This window comes from Nannobrachium achirus, assembly GCF_963921795.1.
Source record: "Nannobrachium achirus genome assembly, chromosome: 19".
NCBI classification, from domain to species: domain Eukaryota; kingdom Metazoa; phylum Chordata; class Actinopteri; order Myctophiformes; family Myctophidae; genus Nannobrachium; species Nannobrachium achirus.
This window is the reverse complement of record NC_137826.1, coordinates 23015338-23041642: the sequence shown is the minus strand read 5'-3', so window position 1 is coordinate 23041642 and position 26305 is coordinate 23015338. Positions and strand designations below refer to the sequence as shown.

Genomic DNA, 26305 nt, shown 5'->3' with positions numbered 1-26305 from the left:
TTTCCATTGAGATAGTGATTCATCTAGCTCAGCAGCAGTGGTGTAAACATTCTCATTTCCTATTTAGGTTGTTGTCTACGTTTATGCTCGTGGGCTTGATTCATTCTTGCTCTGCTACCTTGCTGTTGAACATGTATTTTCCGGCTTTCATCTAAATTGGACAGTCAAAAATAACAAAGGCGGTGGCAGAAAGCATTGAAAATATTCAGCGGTGGATGCTAAACCGGCTAGACTGAATGAAGCCCCTTGGTTTTTGTGTGTGTGATGTATAAAATAATATTATGCTTATTTGAAGTTGTTCCTGTTAACAGTTGATGTGTTATGCATTCTGTAATTCTTTCGAAAATGTGCTTACTTGCCAGTAATTTTTTTATAGGCGTTTTAATGTTCTCTTCATTTTTTCTTTCACATTGCAAGGACTCCATTTCCGTGCCGTTTCAAACCAACACCTTCAGGTCATTTACACAGCGGAGAAATCTGTATCTCGAGGAACAAAGAAAAGTTGGGGTACATGTATTTGGAACTCATATGAGCTGTAGGACAGCTGGTCAAAATGACATCAGATTATAGAGGATGTTCAAGTAATTTATCAGTTTATTACCAGTGGAACATCAGTGATAGATTAGCTAGCACTTTGAAAAAAGCAAATGTGTGTAACTATTTGGAAATATTTTATGCATGCAAAGAAAAGAAAATGTCATTTCATATCATCACTGCATTGTGCTTTAGCTTTATAACCACTATTCTGGGCATGTCATGATAAGGGGATATTATTATTTTTTAAATAGAACATTTGATGTAAATATGAAGAAAAAAAAACATTCTGTGAAACAGCAGATCCACAAGCTCACGACGTGTCGCGTCGCGATACATTGTGAGCTTGTAGATCTACTATACCAGTGGTTCTCAAAGTGCATTTCAGGGACTCTTTGGGTTTCCTTCATGGGGGTCTAAATTGACCCTTGCAAGTCTGTAACTTTGACAGTGTACGAATGGAACCAAATGGATTTTTATTCCATTTGTACACTGTCAAAGTTAAGGGGAGACCTTCAGAATTCAAAGTTTGAGAACCACTGTACTATACAATTTAACTGTTTAAAGCTTTTGGGGAAGGGGTTCAGCAGTATTGGGATTTGGGGAGGCTGGTTGGGGTTATAATGCAGCGGCACGTTTCAGCCAGAGCCTGACACCCCCACCCCCTCTCTGTCTCTAGGTGGATGCCTACGGGAACATCCTCCTCACCACGTTGGAGATGAACAACGAGGTGATGCCATCCGACGTGGGGAGCAGCGTCAGTGACTCTCGGAATTCGGTCATGTCCTTTGACAGCTCCGGGGTCCAATTCAGGAAGCCAATGGCGCCACGGGACGGCTTCGGCCACCACTCGCTGGACCGCGGCGGCGCCGCCATGCGGAGCCGGGCCAACTGCCGGCTACGGCGCCGCTCGTCCAAGCTCAAGTTGAAAATCCCAAACCTGGCTGATGTCAGCACCATTGACAAGTGGTCCCGGGTCCTTTTCCCCATCGTCTTTGGATTTTTCAACCTAATCTACTGGTTGTACTATGTCAATTGATGTGCATCCCACAAGGAATCATGGGCCATATTTTGAGAGCACATTGAATTGGCTTTGATACAGTCGCAAAATATGTATACACATATACGAGTTGAAGATATGTATATGCATATTTCTATATATTATATTTATATATATACACACGCACACACACACACAAACACACACACACACACACACACATACACGTGAAATCTGAAGGACCTTTCTGCTGTACAAAGTATTAATAGGATGACTTGAATGTTTGAGAATAATTGTGAGAGAGAAGAATTTCAAGGCTTTTTGAGTTCCTTTTTCCTCCTGAAACCAACACACGAAACCAACCCGACTGACAGACACACACACACACACACAAAAAAAAAACACGCAAACATACATACATACATCCGACCCACAACCAGGGGTTTTTGGAACTAAAGACTGCATGATATTTTTGCTAAAAAAAAGAAAAAAAAAAGAAAAGGAAAAAAAGAAAAACTGAAAACAAAAGGATAGTGAAAGCTCATGAGAAAGAAAAGAAAAAGATGTCTCAGAGTCCCATTGACTTTTTATTGATACTTATTGTAATCAAAAGAAGAAAAAAAAACGCAACTCATGAAAATCAGTGGTGGCTTGTCTGTTCAGGCATCAAGGTTGAGTGAGAGACCCTCCATCAGCCCCTCCTCCTTCCAAACGACCCCACCCACCCCCCATTGCCCATGAATACCATGCACGGATTTCTGCATTTCTACCCTCTGTACAGCAGAAACCTATAGTTTTTTGGGGGGGATTATGTGTTGTTCCTTGGCTCCCCCTTTCCCCCCTCTCTTCTTCTTTAAAGTGAATGGATATCATTCTACTCTAGCAGACATCAGCTCTGGCCTGAATGGACTTCTTTCTCCTTCTCCTCTTGTTCGACGGCCTCACCTTGCGGATGACGGGATTTTAGACCGCTGCATTCCTAAAAAACCCAGAGTCAACGCAAAACTTCTGTTTTGTTTTGTTTCTTTTTTTTTTGTTTCTTTCTTTTTGCGCCTTCTCTTAAGTTGTTTTAGAAACCGGTCCTTGGGGGGGTGGGCGGGTGTGTGTTCGGGGGGTGTTTTTTCATTATGGTAAAAAAAATAATAATAATACAAAAATGCTGATTATTGTAGATTTGATTTTGTCTTGAAAATACTGTGATTTCAGAGAGTGTCAGATCATGTTCTAGCGCTAGGGCATTACTAGATAAAGAGTTCAAAGTTCAAAGGTAAGCATTACTCATTTTTGATTGTTTGAAGAAGAAAAGAAATGACATATTCTGTACATTTTTATCATTCAGTATTCTCATGGGCATAGTTTGAAAGTATACCTGTAATGTTTTATTCCATCCTAGTGATTCACATTGCTCTTTCAATGCAGTATTCATTGACATCATGTCCTGCTTTATGTCTAAGGAAAAAGATGGTGGTGGTGTTGGGGGGGGGGGGGGGGGGGGTACGCCAGTGAGTGAATTAAAATGATCTCCATAGTAAAGATGTTTGTACATTCAGAAAGAGTCAACACATTTAGTATCAGCCCACAGTTTGACCAGTTGTCATCCAGTATAGGCTATATCATTTGCCACATAGTATATAATTATCGGTTGTCATACAGTATCATACAGTATATAGCATCAGTTATCATACAGTAAGTATATATAGTTAACGTCCTGGTAAAGCGTTTATCACTCTGGGAATCTTGGGAGTTCATATTGTGAACCCGCCGCGATGGGGAAGTGTCTTAAAATTCACTAAATTAATTTACAGCTCAAGTCAGGAACCATGGTAGAATAAAGGAGGAAGAAGTGGTCGACCTTTCATACTCTTCAACTTAAATCATAATCCCACCATCGTTTCTGCCTTTGAGGTCGAGATCCCCAAAGATCAGGAATATCAGTGTAATCAGGACAAATGGGTGATCCAGTAAGCCTGGGGAACAAAACATGATATGTGATAAATAGCCATGAATTTGAAATGATAACCAAAAGGCCTATATCCATACTATATCCATAAAAGATTCTGTTTCGCTCTTCCGGACCCTGCTTTTTCCAGTGCTCAGGTTCATTCACAAATAAATTGTGCTTTGTGTGGCTGATACCCTGTAGGACCTTGTGTTTTGTAACTTATTACAGGGTATGAGTTCAAGCTAGATTTCATCATCATGTTTCTATGGGTTCACGCAGACATGCATCCGATGGGTTTTCCTGTTGAAACCATCTCACCTACCGGAGATTTCAACAAATGAAATGAAATGCCCCCTACAGCACAAGATATTTGAGTTGCCATTGTTTAATCTTAGCATAATGGTTGTGGATTAAAAAAAACAGTTCAGCTCATGTTATAATGAAATGGTACAGAGCAAATGTTGAAAGAATACCCGAGATGGGTAATATAGACCGTTTTGGCATACAGTACATCCTAGGGGAGGTAAGAGGAAATGATAAAACTAATTTAAACTTGGTTGCATGAACCTTTCGCACAACAAAAGTTATGCTAATCTTTTCACTGAATGAAGTGTCGACGCGTTTCGAGTTGTGTGACAATTGTGAAATACTCATATATGTGGGGCTAGCGTGCTGAAAACAGCAGATCTACAAGCTCACAACATGTCTCGCGCACATTGTGAGCTTGTAGTTCTATAAACCAGACTTTACATTGAATTCACACCAGCAGCTTCGAGCGTTGAATGTTTACAGTGAGAACATTCACAAAATGCAATAAATTGGTTGTGTCCCAGATTATGAGTGACAGCCTGTCACCGGTGCGTGCGTGTGTGTGTGTGTGTGTCTGGTACAGAGTTGAAGAAACGGACGGCTAGGGCTGTCACAATTATTACATAATCGTCTAATCGCAATTATTTGACATAATTGTGATTATTTTTCATAATCGTCATAATTGTTTACATGTTGAAAAGTTTTCATATATATTTTTTGAATAAAAAATAGTGGAAATAGCCGATCTACAAGCTCACAACGCGTCGCATCGCGACGCGTTGTGAGCTTGTAGATCGGCTATTTCCACTGTCAATGTTCTTTTTAAAGTATAACGTTGTCAAATAGGTCAGTAATTTCTTTGTATATTTAGGTTATATGTCATATCTACCACGTGCAACTTCAAAGCCTACAAGCCAAACAGAAATGTAATTGTCAACGACAAAAACACAATTAAATCGTTAATCGCAATTATTTGCGAGACAATTAATCGTCATGTAACATGTCATAATCGTGACAGCCCTACGGACGGTATGGAAATAGCAAAACAACACTGCTGGTGTGAATTCCGTGTTATAGAGCTCTTCCTTTGTACGGTAGGGCTGAAGAACTCCCCATCCAGATCACTCAGAGGGACTTCTCCTGTGTTCTTCAGATGGGTCCTGCTCTGGACAGGCATATAGAGAAGACCTGCTGGGTGCTTGAAGCTCTGAAACAGCCTTCCATTGAACCACTGGGTCACAGAGCAGAAAGGAAGAGTCTGGCACATTGTAATAGGAACACAGTATGGGGCAGGGATGTAGTAGAGGGCAGGTGGAAGGAAGAGAAATACGGTAGCTGTGTACAATGAAAAAAAGGCATATTATAGGTACTAATAAATACTTATCAAAGGAAAGTTTGCATCCTATAGATAGTAGGGCATTCACCAAATATTCGAATATTCAAATATCAAAGTCACTATTCGACGTTGTTCACCAAAGTCGAATATTCTCTTTTTTTTTCTCTCTTTAGAAAGTATAGTTTATAAAGCTTGGCTAGATAGAAAGTCATAAGAATGAGTTGTCAATGCCTTTTTCGGCTGTGACCCCCAAAATAAACATATTTGAACTGGGGACCCCCACCCTGACAAGCACTTGGAATTGTAGGTATTAATGTGACTCGGTTCCACAAATAAATCTTGTGAAAATAGCTGATCTACATGCTCACAACGCCGTTGCGAGGCGTTGTGAGCATGTATATTCGACAATTCTAATACTTTGAGGTCGAATAATTCGAATACTAAAAATCACTATTCGTGAATGCCCTAATAGATAGACAGAACGACAGACAGACCGACACGTCATCTTATGTTCTGCCTGTTAGATCTCTCAAGTGCTCCCAGCCAGCCATAAGGTCATAATGAATATACAATCCTCATGCAGTGATCAATCTTGTTTTTTAAGAACATACAGTAGATTTGCTGTTTGAGGAGAGAAAGTGAATTATGATAAATAAACTAATTCGGCCACCAGACATGATCAGAAATCCACCTATAGTTGCTTACATCCTCACAAACCTGGCTAAAACGTTTCAAAAGAGATGACCATTGGATCTGTCAAATATAGGTTTTTATAAGGTGCTATCTGGAAGTGAGCCGTGGTTGAACTGCGGACATGGAATTGTGACAGCAGTGCATGGATCACGTATCCCTTGATGTGAATCTGGTTGGAGTATTGTGAATGGTTTCAACATGGAAGCCACGATGCATCATACAGATCGGATGAATATAGTAAATCAACATGCCTGTAAACAGCTATCACGACGAGATAAACAGAGCTACGGCAATTCTCATTCCTGGGTGAACTTTTGTCAGCAGATTAGATATCACAAGCTAGACTTCACCGTCTGTTAGATTTGGAACTTGTATTTATTATTATTATTATTTTTATTTATTTTTCATTTAATTTTTCCTGCAGTCAGAAGAAGAACAGATGTTGATTAATTTCCCTCGGATAGCTACCATACTAAAACCATACTGTGGTTTAAAGAATGGCTCATGATCTTGGTGGATAATTAGCAGGTCTGAATCAGGGACATATAAAGCACTTTTTAGTGCATTTCAATCATCCATTCATTCATCCGTTCATTCTTTCAATTAATGTATTCTACTTCTATTGTAACATAGGTATTTTTTTGGTGGATAAACAAACGTCATTATATATATATTAAAAAAAAGTGTGATATGTTTTTATAATGAATGTTTTGGTTGAGATTTTGTCCAAAGACCAAAACAGCTTGTCAAACTGTTTAAAAGGCAATATGGTGGATCTCATAGGTATTCAAAGTTGTCACACTAAGCCAGGCTATATGAGGCCAGTCAGATGATCCAATCTTTTGTTTCCAGTGCAAAAACAGCACATACTGTACGGTTTGTAAAAAAGAAAAAAGAAAAAACATGATGAATAACACAACCCTAAGTGTTCTTTGAGGAAAAGCGGTGGAATTGGTTTGACCAGAACGAGGCCTATCCCATCTGTTCTGTCTGTGAGTCACTAAAATGCACTAACATTTTGTAACACTGCTTAAATGTAACCGTGAAGTTTTACATTTCTTATTCAGGGTTAGTTTCCTCCCAGAAATCACTTTCCACGACACACACACACACACACATACCTAGGTATGCATTTTTCTTTAAATTACTTGATTTCATTTTTCTTTTGTCCCTCCAAACAAAGTGCAAGCACATTCACATGGAGAAACATGCAACTAGTCCTTTGCATGCTTGCGGTAAATACAGTATACAATGATTCATCTCACTAGGAACACGTACTACATGCTTTTTGGTCAGGAAATTGGCACATTCACCCCAAAAGCTGTGAGGATTTTATGTTCTATGCTTTTACTTTAGAATATTTCAGCTTATATCAGAGTGAAATCTTTTTTTCTTTTGTGTGGGTTTTTGACACAATTATGTTCAAGGAGTAATCGAGGAGGGGAAAAAAACTGTTGAACTGATTTCAATGTGAATTTTCTTGCCTCTAGTGTATATGTGTAATTACATGTGAATTGTACTGTAAATATGATATCTTTCACTTAATATTTCTTAATGCATGAACAAAAAAAAACATGGCAGTTCGTAAATACCAGCTAGCCTCACTGCTAACGGCATGGACAGCTTTCTCTAGCATTGGCATAATTCTGCAAACGAAACCGGAAAAAAAAGAGAAAAAAAAAGAAAAAGAAAAGAAACACAAAATATACATGGTATGAACAAAGCAACGGAAATGCCGTCACAAAGCACTCTCACAGTGAGGTTCACAGGGGCTGTTGTACACAATAAAATCCTGTGTTCGCTTTAACTCAGAGTGTTCAAATGGAGCCAAATGGAGCCGCAAGGGTCATTTTTTTGGTTCCATTTGCACACGCTCTAGGTTAAATGAGCACTGATGACGTTACTGTGTGGCTGTGCAAGCTGCCTTTCTCTGCACTGCTCCTGTAGTTCACGCACACCCTAGAGGGCCAAGCTGACAGTGGTAGGGGAAAAGTACTCAAATGTTTTACTTAGGTAAAAGTATCAATACTGCAATGTAGAAATACTACTGTTACAAGTAAAAGTCTGGAATTCAAAATGTACCTGAATAAAAGTACAAAAGTATTGGCATCAAAATGTACTTAAAGTACCAAAAGTAAAAGTAGACTACTCCTTAAGCAGAATGTCCCGAAAATAGCAGATTTACAAGCTCACAATGAAAATAGCAGATTTACAAGCTCACGGTGAAAATGGCAGATTTACATGCTCACAATGTAAATAGCAGATTTACAAGCTCACAATGAGCTTGTAGATCATCTGTTTTCAATGGCCGTAGGGTTGAAATGGTCAATGTATGTTTTGTAATAATAATCTAAATCTACAAAGTAACCAGTAAGTAAAGTTTTCAAATAATTGTAGTGCAGTAAAAGTACAATATTGGCCTCTGAGATGTAGTGGAGTAGAAGTAAAAGTACAGAAAATGTTAAATACTCAAGTAAAGTAAAAATGCCTCATAATTGTACAGTACTTGAGTACAGTACTTGAGTAAATGTGCTTAGTTACTTTACACCACTGCAAGCTAGCACCAGTCACTCATTTCACAAGAATTCCTCAAGATCTAGGGGTAGAACTAGAATGATTATGTTCCAGAAAGAGAATGTCATTTGCACAGGGCAAATGACGTGCATTTGAATGTTTTAAATCCCACAATAAATAACAATATCACACCCTTCACAGGCATCAGATGAGAAGCCATCAGTGGGCTTGTGTCATCCGATGCCATTTACCACCATATTTAAAGCAGTAAATATTGTATCTTTTTGTGTTCTGAATTTCACTTGGCTATGGAATTGTAGAAACCAGTTCTGTCCATCAAAAGCAAGATGTAGGACATGTAAATTGTGTTCTGAATGACTTGAAATTAGCTCTAGGACGCCAAATTGTCATTGTGTACAAATCCTTTGGGATCTTTGCCTTCATAGAACTGTTCCTTGTCCCTGACCAAACCAAAGACTAGAAGCTATAGTACCATGTAGTCCCAATAGTATAGAGATTATATATATCCATGACTAGCATGGTCTTATCAGCACTATAGGCCTACTACCTTTCTAAGGAAGTAGTCAATGACATGGCACACTTGATCTACACTGGCGAATCATGGTAGCTCAAAGAGCAATTTGGAATTTGCAGAAAACGCCATGTCAGATCTCTTTTTTTATTGAAATAGTACTGTGAAGGAAGAGCGAGAGAGAGAGAGAAAGAAGGGTGCAGGATCACATGTAACAAAGGTGCCAAGTTATTATATTATTATACTATAGTATTCAGAAACATAAAAAGCTTCAGAAACATAAAAAACAACCAAGTGTGGAAAAACAGAAAGATATATGCGGTTCAATCAAACAATCAGAACATTGAAGGAGCAATAAAGCAAAATTTAAGAAATGTTATATGGTCAATTAAAATACATCATTTGTGTCTTGCAGTGCCAAACATTTAACAGTTCTGCTGCTGGTACCAAAAACTGTGGATAGGCAAAGGAAAGTCAACAACCACTATATGAAATAACACTATTTTCCTCTATTACAACCCTCTAGTTAAGAAACCTTGGTGTAGGCAGCGACATCCTGGACTTCAGTTCCCATCAATGATGTTTATATATCAGTCTAGTGATCTGTTAGGTATCAATAACACTGAACCAGTTCAGATGACTTGCAACCAAAAACAGGACAGAGCTCACCGTCTCCTTCACTGTTGGGAAGCGCTTTGTTGTCGGCATTTCCGGTATTTTGTACATACCTTGTAGGTTTTGTTTTGCATGACCTGAGTTTCAAAAGGTTTATTTTCCTATTTTTCTATTCCACAAACGTTCATCCAGTCTCATCACCACAGCCATGGTAAAGAAAGTTCCAGTGTTTACATGCTCAAATTGCACTTGTTTTACAGTCGAGCTCAATAAATATAAATTGAATTAATTTGTACGTTTAGGAGGGGGAAAAGACATGTAGGATGTTCAACTTATGATTCATTTGGATCATGAATATTATGTAAAAAAAAGTGTGTTACAGTAAATCACGCAATTTGGAATAGATGCACCAAGTGCATGCTGTAGAGTTATCAGGTTAAGCATAAAGCATCAACATCAGTCGCCCTTCAACTACAAACAAATAAATACAAAATAAAGGATGCCCCTGCTTGATTTATGTTCCGTCATACGACAATGTCACATGATATGATATGATGAAAGCTCACAGTGGATGCAACACATTGTAATCTTGTAGATCGGCTACTTTTGTATATGACGGTGTATAAATTCAGTAGCATCTGAACGTAAGCCATTAGATAGCACACTGAGTGGGGGTTCCCTGCATTTTACTCTTCAATAAGTTGCCTCTGGTTAGGTGGTTAGGGTCTGTTGTCGCATACCACATGATAACTGTGACAAGCTGTGCTGATTCCCAGTTCCCTGTACATGGGTATAATATACAGTATAATATACAGTATACCTCCCTCTCTAAGAGCCTTCAAACAGAGAGAATAATGCTCGCTAAACTAGTCGATAAGAATATTATTTGATATTTAACCAATTGGCAAAAAAAAAAAAAAAGTAACAAACAATTTTATTTTTCCAAAATGAAGTTACTTTATTCATTTATATGTTCATTTCTAATTTGATGTATTTGTTGCATTTGTTTCGAATTGTTCTTATTATTACTGTTGTAGTTTTATCATGAGAAGGAAATATGTAATCCATCTGACATACAGGCACTGGAAGAAGAAATGCATTTGGTTTTTTGTACTGTAATCGTTTTGTTCACATCGGGCGCTATTTGATTCAGTTGTTTAATAAGCCGTTTGATTTCATTTGGAGTATCATCAGTACTCATGAAATCAGCATTTTGTGTGGTATGAAGTTGTATTATAATTTTTTTGTCGGTGCAAATTAATGTTATAGTGTCAATCAGCTTTTTTAGGTGTTTGAACAAAAAAGTTTTTTTTCTTTCTTTCGTTTGTTTTCTTTTTGTTTAGTTTCTTTTTTACAAATACAAGGTGTTCAAGTATGTGGTAAAAAGGGTTATCATTCAAACAACAGACTTTTTACAAAATAAAGGCTTATACAGTAACGAATGCTGATGTCTTTTCATTTGCCCTTTGTGGACTAATATACCACACCTTCTCATTTCAATAACTCATTATTACATTCTTCACATATTAGTCCCCAAAAGGTAAATAGCACCATATGTGGCAAACTAAGAAGATCAAGTCAGGTATTTCCCCATTACAATTCCACATTGTCCAGAGCATCTCGGTGTCTTACTTTTTATAAGGACTGTTGGATATGAGAACAGTCCAACAAACGAAAATGTAAGTACAAACAAGAGTGTCTTCTTTTAATTTGATTACAAAACATTGCGCGATTATGAAAATACCTCCTTTCGTACCCTATTTCCTGAATAAAGACGCAAAGTGACTCCTGCTGAAACGTGTAGTATTTGCCCCAGGGGCAAGGTATATCAAACTCTACTGTGAATTCTATACATTACCAAATACCAGAACATGAACACATATCACAAGTACAAATTAAGTTTAAGTCATCTGTTGGAATTCTTCTGGTGCTGTCCACTGAAAAACATGTTTTCCAAATCTGCTTGCTTCATAGGGATGTGAATATTATTTGTGAACATATTCAACAAATGTATGTCAACATCACATTGACTGCCAAGAACCTTGTTTTGGGGAGAAGTAGTTGCAGAAGAATGCTTTAATGAGCTTTAAAATGTTTCCCCTTCTGGAATGAATCAGTCGTCTTTATGTTATAGCCTAAGCTTATGGTTCCGTCAACCAGGGGAGAGGGAACGCTGTTGACAAACTCATTTAGTTTCAAAACACATTAACTTCAACAAGTCTCTTGGTAGCCAGACGATTAGATAGATATCTGACGTCAGTGGCACTACTATTGAAAAGTCCTCAAGGACAAGATAAAAACAAATGTATGACAGACATATGGATCGACCAATCACAATGTCAACAGGTCTGACCACGTGAGACTTCCCTCAGATCATTCGTGACATGTGACTATGTTTGGCTTCACTAAAGCTTCAAAGGTATGCACTATGCAGTATGTCTCCTTACATGGTGAGACATTTACAAATTCTGAAAACAGAAGTTACTTTATTTGAGTAACTTCTGACTTACTGTAAATCCCACACTCCAGACAACAATTAAGCATATAATCTGCAATGAGTTGTGACCAGTTCTGGGTTTGCACTTTTTTGAAGTTTTGGACAAAGTAACAAATATATTAGAAAGTGTTTTTGACTGGTGTCCTGAAGCTTTGTGCGGACCTGGTATTGCATGTGGAAACATTATGGGTTTTATAGTAAAAAATAATAATAATGCAGACCCAGCCAGCCTAGAATGGGTCTTCTGGAAATGTAAAATTTTGTTACTTAGATCCCTGCTCTCAGCTCCAATAAGTATCCAGTGCATGACGATACCGATGCTGCGCCTACACTTTAAACTCAATAGAGTGCAATATCTCAACCAATAATTTGCACACTGAACACCAAATGCAGCGAGATCAAGGGTAATGGGACGGGTTATCATGGAGGCTTAAATGGCCACCTCAGCAGTTCAGAAACTGCATTGTACTGACAACTGAAGATTAATGGGATGACAACCCTTCTGGCTTGAAATGGTCCACTCAGCAGTTAAGAAACGTATTGTACTATGATCTAAAGCTAAACGGCCAGCTGACCCTGCTGACAGAACCCTATAGCCTTATAACCTAAACTCTTGACTACCAGCCTTCTGGTAGTATGAATAAACATCTGAGGTACTCAACTTGCACGGGGAATACAGCACAAGCTTTCCAGTCTTGCCGTTCAGCCACAGCACCAGTCTAAATGCACCTAAACGCATCTATTCACAACCGTGGCCATGTCGTCGTACATGAACAGATGTGCCATTAATTGCTTCGTTTTTTTTTCTTCTTGTCAGCAGTCATTAAAAGACTACTGAACATACCCCTGTTTAACTCTGACTTAACACAAATGTACAGTGATGTATGTTTGAATTTTGTCCGTAAATAAATATTTTCTATGGCATAAAATAGGGACGCCAGGTTGAAAGTGGATAAATGACGTGTTTGATTAGTGGCATAGTTCCTATACTAGCTAGGTTTCTCTAGTACAGGGGTCTTCAACGTTTTCAGGCCAAAGACCCCTTAGTTGAGAGAGAGATGAAGCAGGGACCCCAACAACCCATAGATACCATATAGTTTCATCGTTTGACGGCACAATCATCAGTGTATTTTGGATTCATGTCAATTTGTTTTCAGATATTTAACCACTTGAACCATCAATACTTAATAAACTTGACATTTCACTCTGTACTTAGTCTGCTCCTTTTCCCCTCTACCCAAAACCTCTTTGGTTGCGAGGTGCGGTGCGAGGCGTTGTGAGCTTGTAGATCGGCTATTTTCGGCTAAAGTTCTCCTCGGAATAGGGATGCGAGGGTTCAAGTTGTCAATTAAAAAAAAAAAAAAATCTATCACAAAGATTTGGAGGACCCCCTGTAGTAACTCTGAGGACCCGCTATGGGTCCCGGACCCCCTGTGGAAGACCCCTGCTCTAGTATTAAAATGCAACGATAACAATGTTGACGAAAAAGGGTTAATGGTGCGCGTTACATAGCTCAATGAAGTCTAAATTCTACGCAAAATGATTCGCATATATTGTAAAAGCTGCTGAAATCAATGAAAAACACTGGCTTCCTCCCCAAGACCAAAATAAACCAGGCTTTTGCTCTGGAAAGTGGCCGGCAGTAATGTCACGTATACGCCGTGAGTGGTCGTAAATGGACTTAACATGACCAACCGTATGATCCGTTAAGCGCCTTCCTTTTCATACAGTATGCCTCAGCTACCCCGAGTCCTGTGGCCATAAGAAACCAGTGTACTGGAGCTCAACAGGTGCGAAACACTGGCAGAGATGGAGGTTTGTCTCCCACTGGGGCCAGCCGTGGTACACATGTTTGCATTCATACAGTAAGTGCTTTCATAAGTGATGTGACATGCCCCGCATGCCTTCCTTCCCACTAGAACAGTCCTTCCCAAACAGTGGGTCGGGACCTATATTTGGGTTGCGCACCCATTTTTATGGGCCGCGCAAGTAAATATGCCCTTATTTGGTTTCCTTTTTTTATTTATTATTCAATTTTTCACTTAATCTTTATTTTGTCACATGCACACATTCACAGGGTCAACATTTACATCATTTTCATTATCATACTACAGTCCTTTTCAATCCTTCGTGGTGTCATTCTTCCGGGTTGTGTATTCAATCCATTTCTCCCATTTTTCAAGAAACAACTCTTCCTGTATCCTGAGTCTATGTGTAAATCTCTCCATTATATACATCTCCTCCACAATGCACAGCCGCTGCTCACAAGTACTATACCACAATCTAGTTTTTGCTTTTTTGCTGGCTGCTAGTAGCACCTTGACCAGATAATGTTGTCTCCATGTGCGTTTTCCTGCTGTGTCAAGTCTCCTAAATATAATACCACACTTGACCAGATAATGTTGTCTCCATGTGCGTTTTCCTGCTGTGTCAAGTCTCCTAAATATAATACCACACTTAAAGAATTTTAATAGAAAGAAAAAAAAATCTCTTTTTACGTGTCGAGCTAAAACGTTTAGTAACCACTGCACTAGATACCTTGTGTTGGAGCATGGTCTATGCCTGCACCCCACCAAACCCCCTTGGAGTCACCCTGAAGGCCAATTTATACATTATCGTACACTCCCCAAAAATAGACAATCCACAAGCTCACAACGTGTCACTGTAACGTGTTGTGAGCTTGTGGATCTGCTATTTTCGGTAGGTGGCACGGTCATATGGTGGATCATAAATTAGGCATAACATGCACCAATTCAGTAATACATCTCTTGCTATTTACTCCCCTTGTATAGAGACAACATGATGCATAGAATGTATTATCCTAATGGGCAAAACATTGATTTCTGTTCATTTTGCTCTCAATCGCTGCAGGTAGGCTCCACCACTCTAGGCTATGTTAATGAGTGTATTGACCTCAAGATGATTGAAGTATATAATTGACCTCTCCAGCGCTTTTAAGTCATGTAATCTCAAGGTATCAAAGTAATTCACCACAACTGTTTATATCACTAACTGACCTTCAACTTCTTAGAAATAAAGGTTTACGTTGACGAAGGGATATGGGTGATATGATTTCAAATCAATATCATGATTATTTCAAACTTTTGCCTCGATTCTGATTGATGAAAGGATTAAAAACAAATAGCAGCAACAAACTCACAACGTAATGTGACGTGTTGTGAGCTTGTTGATGTTTCTTTCTTCTTCTCCATGAGAAACAACTCTTCCTGTATCCTGAGTCTGTGTGTAAATCATTGTACAAACCATTGTACAACGAAGTAACATAATACAGGGCTGACTTGATTCATCAGACTATTTGATTCATGATAGTGAGGATAGATTGTCAGTCTGCACTGTCTGACATCTTTTAACTGTTGTGTTTAATAAAATAAGTCTAAACACTGACATACACGCCTCTTGGCGGGGGCTTCCATCACCACTCTTCCCGCTTCCTTTTCATGGGAAGGCACTCACTGGATTGGAGTGCATAGTTCTGTTAAGAAGAAGATGGATGCAGTGCTACTAGTGAAGTAGCTCGCTTGAAATGTGCCCTCCATTTCCGTGTTCCATTGTCAGCAGACTCAGCACTCCATATAAAAAGCATCAAATATTGAACGCGTGCATTAATAACATGGGTCAGAAATTGATGGCTGCTCCTCTGTGGAGAATAAATAAATAAATAAGAAATTGGTCAAAAAGAAAAAAAGCATTAGTTGGTTTAGCTTCCTGGCTTGTTTTTTTTTCTCTTTTGCTGTACTTTCTGCCACAGGGTCTCCCCCCCCCCCCAACTGCCTCAACTGAAGCTAACTGCACGGCACTGCACTCTTTCTGTACACAAAAACATGTTTTTAATGTGGGATAATAATCCCACAATTCATATTTAAACATGACAATACAATACACCCAGGATCAATACACTGGCCAGTAGGAACTATGCCACTAATCCGACATATCATTTGACCATTTTCAACCTGCAGGTGTCCCTACTAGTTTGGGCATTTCATTAGGCCTATATGCAAACTTTATTGACAATAAAGTAGCAGCTCTCCAAGCACACAATGCATAGCGGGCACTTTGAGAGCTTCCTCAAGGAAACATACTTAGTTACTGCTCTACCACTGATATCAGAGAGGAGATAGTAATTACTTTACTCTAAACCTGGTATCTGAATGTCTTCTGCAGGGGTTCTTCAGTTGTGAGATTTGTTTCAGATGTAGGCTTTCCTCTTCAGTTAGGCCATTTTGTAAGTATGAACATCTATTTTCTATGATCAAGGGTTCTTGTATTGTGTGTGTGTGTGTGTGTGTGTGTGTGTGTGTGTGTGTGTGTGTGTGTGTGTGTGTGTGTGTGTGTGTGTGTGTGTGTGTGTGCGTGTGCGCGTGCGTGCGTGCGTGCGTAGTGAGGGGGAGGCAGGAAGAGGTGAAGAGGAGTGGAAACATAATGTGTCTGATAAAATATTAACACAAGGCTCTTTTATACAATGTGACCATTGCTGAACCACTACATCCCCCAGCGTCCCATCTCACGTCGTTAGACGGTGTTGTGTGGCGGAAATAGCCGTAGATCGGGTATTTTCGGAGCACGACACTATCTTACAACAAAGTATACCGTAAATCGGGCATAACTCACCTCTCAGATTCAGTGAGGACAGAGGGAAAAGGTTATTGTAAAAAGTAGTTGCCAGATGCAAATGAAATGTTACAATAGCCTAATGCAGGGGTCTTCAACGTTATCAGGCCAAGGACCCCTTAGTTGAGAGATGAAGCAGGGACCCCCACAGCCTTTTCATAGATTCCATAATAGTTTCATTGTTTGACAGCACAATCATTTTGGATTCATGTCAATGTGTGTTTTCAGATATTTAACCACTTGAACCGTCAATACTTAATAAAGTTGACCTTTCACTCTGTACTTAGTCTGCTCTTTTTCCCCTCTACACCAAAGCTCTTTGCCGAAAATAGACGATCTACAAGCTCACAACGCCTTGCGTGAGGCGTTGTAGATCTGCTATTTGTGTCTAAAGTTCTCAGAATATGGACACGAGGGTTCAAGTGGTTATTATAAAAAAGGAGAACAAAAAGTTTCTATCACTCAAAGATTTGGAGGACCCCCTGTAGTAACTCTGAGGATCCCCTAGGGGTCCCGGACCCCCTGTTGAAGACCCATGACCTAATGTATCACGCCCAGCCTTTATTTGCCCTGGGTGAGGGAAGTGATAAAAGGACTTGAGAGGGTGATAATACGCTTGTGTTGATTGGTCAGCGGCCCTATCTACCCAAACAGATGTACAGCAGCTGACCAATCAGCATGCAGCACAGCTAAAGTGTCACTGCAAGCCATGTCCCTTAAGGAACTTGCCATGTCAAACATGGACCAAACTCCGCCACCAAACACATTTGATCCGGGAGGGTCCGTAGAATGCATGGCTGAGGAGACCTCGGTGCAAAGGAACTAAAACACAAACTGTGAAGAGTTCACAGAAAGGCTTTCTGCAAATAGGGGAGCAACTTCCATGTTCTGAGCAAACTCTTCAGAGTCAGACTGTTGGAAAATCGTAGTGGGACTATGGATTAACACTACCATTTCATTTGGGAGTTCCTTCCTGCCAGTGATATTAATCTTTTAACTTATTAGTCCATGGGCCATAGGAGATGTCGGTATCCGAAAGGTGGCAAAGGTTACCATGCGTTTTTGAAAAGCTATATCTGTAGATTATATTTTGGTATGATAACCCTTTCTGAGACACAGCTAAATTGGTATTATCAGCCGCTAGAGTTGGTGTCCCATTAACTTTACTGCTTCAAAGGTGTATTTCACCCCCAAAATGACTTTTTTTTTTATTGATTACTCTCGCCATGAAGACTTGAGTTCAATAACATTTTTTTGTATTTGTCACATTGCTAAGACAAAAATTAGATTTTAGTCAATTTACGCCCATTGATTCCGGATGGGGACGGGACCCAAATGTATTTGGATCCCCATCCGGATCCAAATCCGGATCAGTGGGGGTAAATGTATTGTTATCAAATTATTGTATTAGGAATGCAACAAAAACTCAAAAATATTATTGAACTCAAGTCTCCATAGCATGAGTAATCAATAGAAAAATAGTCATTTTGGGGGTGAACTACTCCTTTAAGTATATGCTACATAAAGCTAGGGGTTTTTCATGATTCTGAATCCATTGCAAGCATCTGTTTTGCACGAAAAACATTCCTTGGGCTAAAAACGGCCCCACAAGACTATGGTTTAGTGATGAAAAGTGATGAGTCATCACTTTTCACACTTTTGTGGGGTCCGTTTTAGCCCAAGGATGTGTTGATCAAATTCTATCTTGTCTTTGTGAATGAATAAGGCAATGGGCATGTGAAAAACAAATGTGTCATTGCCCTTCTTATCCAACCTTGGGGACTGCCATTCCCATGAACTGTTGTCAAGGCTTGGGCTGGTATGCCTGCCCTCGGTTGGATAAACTCAGGCAATGACAAATGCCAGGGTGCATAAAGAGCTCAACGTATCAAACATGGATTCCAAACAGTGCTTGTGAATGGTTTGGTAGATTTCACAGCTGAGCTGAGGAAACAAAATAATAGGGATTGATGATGAATCAATTGTTTTATTATTGATTATCAATCATTTCTTATTGTTGATTAAATCAATTCGTTTGATTGACTGTTTAACCCCTACTCTCCAGCACCTTCTGTGCAAAATAAAATTGGACTGAGGCTCTGACAATTCTTCCATAATTTTACTTTCAGGTTTTCATTTGACAATTTAAATTCCCTCTCTGTTTAACCATGTTGTAAACCACAGTAGTTCATTGACGAGGGTCCCCCAGGTCCACTCTATTTTTACGCACTACGCCAAATCTCTTCCCCTGAAAACAGAAGACCTATAAGCTCATAATGCACTGCATTCTGACACGCTGTGAGCTTGCAGAGCTGCACATTTTCGCCTAACGTTCGCCCCCCAGAATAGGTTGATGTGGTCAACAGGACACCTTCAATAATATCAGAGATGACAAAACAACCTCCTAACGGTTGCCTCTGATCAGGGGTGTCGCACCAAATTCTGGGCCCTGGGTACGAGGATTCACTGCGGGCCCCCCATGAATGTTCTTCATATAGGGTGACTGGGAACGCATTATTCCGCATTGTTTTGTGCTTTAACTATTGAAAAATAGCAGATATACAAGCTCACAGCGCAGCACAGAGTAACGTTCTGCGAGTCTGTGCAAGTCTTTGAATAAAACAAAGGTTTTTTGTTTCTATGTCAGTGGTGCTAAAACTTTTTCATGTGAAGGACCACGAAAATGATATGTATTTGGCCACGGACCCCCATCTCAAAATATTTAGTTCCAGGGACCCCACAGGAGCAAAATCTGATTTACAAATGTTCGCTTAAAAGATTTGCACACATTTTCATGACTTTTCAAAAACAGCAGATCTACAAGCTCGCAGCGTGGCACTCTGCGCCGCGTTGTGATCTTGTATCTGCTATTTTTCAATAGCTAAAGTATAAAATAATTAAGACCCCTCCACCTTGGGCCCTAGTAACTCATTCCCACTTTTCCCCCGTTGTCACGCCCCGGCCTCTGCTCTGATCACTGCTTATGCCCATGATGTTTTCTCTTCCTGTGGACGGCTACACCAATCCTCGTGAACGCAAGTGGTTTACACGTGCACTTGATGCCAATGTAAGATGATAGATCAGTGTCACTGTATTTGTTGTTTTTTTGCGAGGCGGTGGGAGGCTGCATGGGAACGAATGACCTTTTTTTTCTCTCTCTCTCTGTGCAGGGTCAGAACCCGTCTCACGCCACTGCTTGCGGTTTCATATTCTGATTCTTATTTTGGCAGCGCACCCATCCCTGCCTTTTTGAAAGTGGTACGTTCTGTGGCTGTAGGGACAGTGTGTGAAGTCATGCTAAATGTCTGGCCTATTTTTCATAGGCTGCCGAGAGAGATGAGGAGGAGGAGGGCAAGGACTGAGGCATGAGGAGCTCTTGTCTATGTTGTCATCAGTTGCCTCCAACTCCCTGCCATCCCCTCCAACCACAAACACATGCACACAGTCACGCACATACAAACACTTAGCATTTAGCAGTCAAGCCTGCCATCTGTTGGTACGCTTCTGAACGGCAGCTCTTGTGCTTGATAAACAGCTGCATTCTCAGCCAAAGTAAAGGCTGGGTCCTATGAATCCAGCACCTTCAAACACAAACTATACAGCTATACTGTCTCTGCTAGTAGATAACTGCATATACTGCAGTGCTATAGTGCCTAGTAGTTTCTACATTTTCCTGGTGTCCCAGGTGATGGTGAATACGATCAAGTACTCTTGAGACTAACAGTTATGATCTTTTCTAATTAAGAATCCAAACCATCACCATCAATAACAATTTTGTCCAGTTACAACCTCCAGCCCTGATTTCTCACATGGCCCTCTTCTAGCGCCACCATGAGGCAGATTGTTGCTAAACACATTTTTGGACACTGCTCCAAAAGATTTTGCCCTAAAATCACACAAAGCGGTACACAGTACCGCTCTAAAGTGTCATCAACATGGATCTGTCCCATTTCCCATATTCCCTCCTGATTGGCTACGATTGCCTTCTAAAGTTTGTGTATGCGACCTGACGGTCGCTTATCTCCCGATTAGGGAGTCTTACTGGTACTATGATCTCCTATAGATCCTCCTCACTATAAAACTGAAGAATGCAGCCTGTAACAAGAGTCACTGACCCATCTGCTTGAAAATAAAGCGCCTGGATCTCTGAGGTCATTGTTTTGGGTGTTTCTTGAGAGGCTATATAAGTAGTTTGTCCTCTAGAAGTTGTTCCCAAATCTTATAGCTCGAGACCCAAAAGAGAGATTTGAGTCAGTCTCCCTGGGACCCAAACTAGTGATCAACAAGCTAGATACATTTTCACTACTTCTTATAAAACCGGTTCCATATCTTTTGTTTTGTTTCTTTTTAAATTTGAAATGTCAGTTCAAGGATTTGAATCTAGAATGTGGGCCTTTCACTGACCACCACTGTTTACTTTCATGTGGTCATTTGTGTGTAGTGGCGGCTGTGAGTCACACTGTGAAAGTGATAAGATTTCAAAATGTTAATTTCCTCTTCCTTACATGTTTAACGGTTCCTCCAGTCAAGAGGTAAACACTAAAGGCAGAGCAGTAGCACACTTCCCTTAAATAAAAATAAACGCAACGCAAGCCCCTCTGGTTTCACAATACCAGTTGTACCTGCTGGCAGATTACACACTGATAGTGAGTACTTGTTTGCAGTACCCAATATCATAGTCTATGGTGTCTATGATACGGTACATGGGCATACATTGACAGACAGACAGACACAGACTTATGAGTGCTTATAACTAAAGCTTTATAGACTTTGGCTTCATAGAGAAGTGTTACCAAAATGCTTTTCCAGGCATCAGACAGCCTGACATTTTAAACTATCAAAGGGTTTGTACTTAATGAGTTTTGTTGTGCACCTCCTTCACTTGTCCTCCCACCAGTTGCTGAAATGATCCCTCTCCCTGGGCTGGATCTCTAAGTCAAGACCATCAGTCCCCGCTCATCAACGTTCCCCACCTCATTAATTACTTGTGCCAACTTCTGGTAATTATATACTCAATTAATCACGTATGACTCACTGTCTCTCCATCAGCATTGTACTGTGGGCAAAAGCGCGCCGCTCCCGTGAGCCAACGTGACAAAGGTGAAACTGCCTTTAATAAGTGAGCAGCACCCAGGGAGTGAACTCCCCACAGATAAGCTGAGCATTGCAGTGTTCTGGCTCACACTTTTCCTCTCTAGGCAATGTGATAAAAAGGCCAGGTGGAGATTAAATTACATTAATTCTTCTTGCCAGAGGCCCTGACCCAGAACGACTTACAAGGCATGAACGTGGGGGGTGGGGGGCGGGCGCAGAGAGAGAGAGAGAGAGATGAGTAACGGCTAAAGTACCGAGAAAAGTACTGAACGATGAATGAACCGTTAAAGCCTGATTTACACTTTCACGTTATGACGGTGCTCCACTCCAAAAATAGACGATCTACAAGCTCACGTGTCTCAGCGTGTGCAACAAATACCCGTTTTATTCACTGTGATTGGATTAGTATTTGTTTATGAAATGTAATAGCTTGAACCTATATACATTTGCATTTAATTTACAGTTTTGTAACAAAAAACAAACCAGATATTGTAAAGCAGTTATACTGTAAAAACTAAACAAAACAAAAAAAAAACACTCAGTAAACTTAATTTACTGTAAAGCTGTTGTACTGTAAAATGCACTTGAACCAACATTAAAAAAACTACAATACAATAGGTTTGTGAGTTCACTTCTCATTTGTGGGGAGGGAAAAGAGAATATGAAAAATATCGTATCATTCACACACCCAGTCTCACAAACATTGATATGCAAACATTGTTATCTGCATCCACAGTATCAACCAGTCTGCAACAGTACCTACCACTGAGTAACCTTTCCTATTCAACTGTAACGTTATCATCCTCCCATTAGTTTCTAATCACAGGAGAGACTCAGAAACAACGGCTGGGCAGAGCTGAAACCATTTAGAAATATCCCTTAGTGCTACTCTCCCAACGACATTTTGTTGAAGATGTTTTCCACTTTGAGTGTAATGGTGCTAATAAGCATGATGGGTAAGTATTCTGCTTCAGTGTTTTAAGTGAACTTTTTTTTGTAAGGAGAAGCTTTTAAACCCATGGTGCTATTAGCAAGCTTTGTCCTGGTTACGGGGTTTAAGCTATCTTAAGTCTAGCGAGGTTCTGGGGGTAAAATCGGACCGTTTTGTTTTCTAGGTGCTGTTGAACTCATCTCAGTGACTGCCCCTCAGAAAACGGTCACTGTAACAAAAGGTGAAAGTGTCCTTATCCCGTGTATATTCACTACCAGTGCAGACACCAAAAGCCTCATCATCCAATGGAATTTTGTCGGCAAGCACTCCTTGAATCCTGAACAGGTAAATATTCTATTTATATAAGCTATTTCCCCATTTAAATATTCTCTCCATTTGTAATGCCAAATTTATACAAGGTCATTGCAGACCAAAAATAGCAGATCAACACATTCACAACACAAGTATAAATCGGCCATAAGTGTCCTTTGCAATGTTGACCATCTTTCAACCATCTTTATTATTTAGCTTTTAATAAATGTTAAGACTCGTAATTTTTAGTCCAAGTTACAGCAATAGGGGCTGCCTTGATGCAGTTGAACGTGGTATTTAGTGTATGATCAATCTAGGCTCTGTGTCAAGTAAATAATAATTTGATGTGACTTGGAATTTTGTTATATTATGCCACACACCAACATAACGTAAGTGTTGACAATGAGTGTCAGTCGGCTGTCTATTCTACACCATTAACTAAATGAAAAATGCAGAATTATGAATTTACACCGGATACCACTCAGCACAATTGCATAAGAGAACTTAATAAGAATGTGGGGAAATTCAAAATATAGCATTGTCATGTCGTTTATATGCAACCGAGAGAAATGTTTATCAACCAAGACATATAGCATTTAACCCATTTAGGCCTAGAATTATTGAATGCTTTAACCAGTGAAAAATAGCAGTAGATCTGCTATTTTTGAAAAAGTCGTGAAAATGTGCAAATCTTTGAATGTTTGTAACTCAAATTTTGCTTCTGGGTGGTCCCTGGAACTACATATTTTGAGATGGGGGTCAGTGGCCAAATACATATTTCCTTCACATGAAAAGGTTTGAGAACCACTGACATAGTAGTCTCTCAAGAACAGACTAACTGAGCTCCAGTTAAGTGAAAAGGAGCTTTTCTTTGACGATGGCTATCCAGATTGCTGACATAGAAACATAGGTTTTTCAAAAAACCTTAGAAGGATTCAAAAGACACTTATAGAATCGGGTCAAAATTCTAAGTTTCATGATTTTTCAAAAATAGCAGATCTACAAGCTCGCAGCGCGGCACTCGGTGCCGCGCTGTGAGCTTGTATATCTGCTATTTTTCAATAGTTAAAGCATTCAATAATTCTAGGCCAAAAAAGAGAAAGAGAAAAAAAGGCGGCTCATGGCGGTTGCTCTTGAGCGCCAGTTTGGAGACACACCCTGGTAAAACAACTGTGGCTAGTTTGGCTACGATTCAGATTTGTGATAACTCCACACAGCTCTTTCAGCTACACAAGCTTAATATTTGCTACTGGTATCTGTCCAGTGGTTTCTCAAACATTTCCATGCCAAGGACCCTTAAAATGTGGTTATTTGGCCACAGACGACCATCTGAAAAGATTTGATCCTATAAGACAAAATGTGTTAAAGACATTGCGATTTTTCCTAAATGTTTCCAAAATAGCAGAAAGCATTTATTTCACTCTTGAAGGGCGTTTGGCATGTACAGTAGGCCAACGCCTCAGTCTGGATGAACACTAGTACTAATAACCCATTGCCTGTGCAGCTTTGTGCAAAGGGTGTTGTTAGTCCAATAAGTGTTCTTATTACAGACTTTACTCTATCGTAAACTCCCAGTCTACAAATGTAACCAACCAAATGTTGCTTACATTTGTATACTCTTGGAGTTAATTGAATTAACACTTGAAATTTTGCAGTGTACGTGTTTTAAGTCTGCTTTGGACAACCACTCTATATGGGAGCCAACCCAGGACAAAAGCCAGGATGGGCTAGAAGCAGTAGCACACCAACTACGTAGATGCACTGCGGCCTGACAGTTTAGCGGTGCTAACAACACTGTAGAGCCTCAAGACCCTAATGTTAGATACTGTATGTGTGGAGGGCGATCCAGGAGTCCCGAGTTGGTGTTGGCTAGCTAGACCACACTCTTGCACCACATCGGACAACCACTGGCTCAAGAAGACCCAAAGCTGGATTCCAAATTGAGAACTGTTGTCTGAAGAACTCAAATAGGCTACTTTATAGACCATAACCTCAACTGTAGAGAAGCCTTGTTTTAAATAATATGGCCACACATTAATATAGCACAGGACTTTGTTTTGAAATTGTTGATAGTAATTGGTTGATACTATAGACATTTGTAAGTTTCTGTACTAAAAAGGCGTTGCTTTTAACTTCCAGGTCTATTACTATCAGTCAGGACAGGCGGTAGTTGGAAAAGGCTACGAGGGCAGGCTTCATCCCCCAATTAATCCCAACACCACCCACGTCGTCTCAATAAGGATAGACAACATGCAGCTATCAGATGCTGGGGTGTACACCTGTGAAGTCCACAACTTTCCTGATGTTGAAGGAAAGTCTGAGGCCAACATCATTGTAAATGTTCTCGGTAAGTTTTGCCAACTTTCAAAGAATATATTTATACTGTCCTGTGCCTGGGGCCGGGGGTGTGCAGAGCTGTGCACAGTAAGCCTATATGAGGGATTGAATGTAGGACTCTCAGAAATCATCTTGGAGAATCCGGACCGGTGCCCGTTGGGCAGAATAGTCACCATGGATGTCCATTTGTGCAATACGCGTTGTATCCTTCTGTCTGTCTCTCTTTTATGCCCATATATGGTTTTCCGTTGTCATCTCCAAATTTGGGCAATGTAGTGATGTCAGTCAGTGATGTCAGTTGGGCATTGTTTTGGCATGCGGCTGTTACCATGGTGGCGACACTGTTTAGTATCTGTGATGTCAGCATGCAGACAGACGGTCAGGCGGCAGACAGATATTCGGTAAATTAATAGTTGGATGTAAATAATACACACACACACACACACACACATACGCACACGCACCATGTTCAAAATAATGTGTAAAAAAAGAACAAAATGAAAGCAAATAATTATTAATATAACAATGTAATTATTCAAGTAATTTGAGCAACAACAAATGTTCTTGTGTCTGAGACCATTCATCAAATGTAGGCTTATATATCAAAGTCAAATCCCCCCCCCCCCCCCCCATTTGATTATTTTTAGTCAAATCAATGCAGATTATAATTTTAGAATCAATTAAATCAATTACCATAGTTTGATTAACTGTTGCACCGCTAGTATGGAGTGATTGCGCTAGAATCACTCACACAGTGGACGCTGCAGCTGAGCTATTACAGCAGCCTCTTGTCCGACTCGCCCCTGGCTGCTTTGTGTCGGAATGCGAAGGTCACGTTATTCAACCAAATGATAAAACTGGCTTGACAACAAGGCAGATGTTGAGTAACTGCAGGAACAGTCTGTCTGCTGGAATCTAGGTCAGGTCAATGCAGGACTGACTGACAGTGTCCTTGTATGCACTGTCCAACCTGTCTGCCTGTGGCAACTTCACACTTGTCAATGTGTCCGTACGTATATGGACAAATGTG

The 26305-nt window shown here is 40.0% G+C and overlaps 2 protein-coding genes across 2 annotated transcripts in view; both read left to right on the top strand.

Annotated features, from left to right (window-relative positions):
- The window catches only part of gabrb4 (gamma-aminobutyric acid type A receptor subunit beta4), a gene marked incomplete at both ends in the record, with an annotated part of 91730 nt that extends 90157 nt beyond the window's left edge, over positions 1-1573 (top strand). The window contains 2 exons of the mRNA XM_080748789.1: positions 418-507; positions 1214-1573. Of these exons, the coding sequence (XP_080604915.1) occupies positions 418-507; positions 1214-1573 (450 nt within the window). The remainder of the gene's footprint in view (positions 1-417; positions 508-1213) is intronic.
- A 2381-nt stretch (positions 1574-3954) lies between these two features.
- Positions 3955-26305, top strand: part of LOC308304707 (V-set and immunoglobulin domain-containing protein 1-like) — a gene marked incomplete at both ends in the record, with an annotated part of 29342 nt that continues 6991 nt past the window's right edge. The window contains 3 exons of the mRNA XM_080749333.1: positions 3955-3983; positions 4884-5124; positions 25078-25285. Of these exons, the coding sequence (XP_080605459.1) occupies positions 3955-3983; positions 4884-5124; positions 25078-25285 (478 nt within the window). The remainder of the gene's footprint in view (positions 3984-4883; positions 5125-25077; positions 25286-26305) is intronic.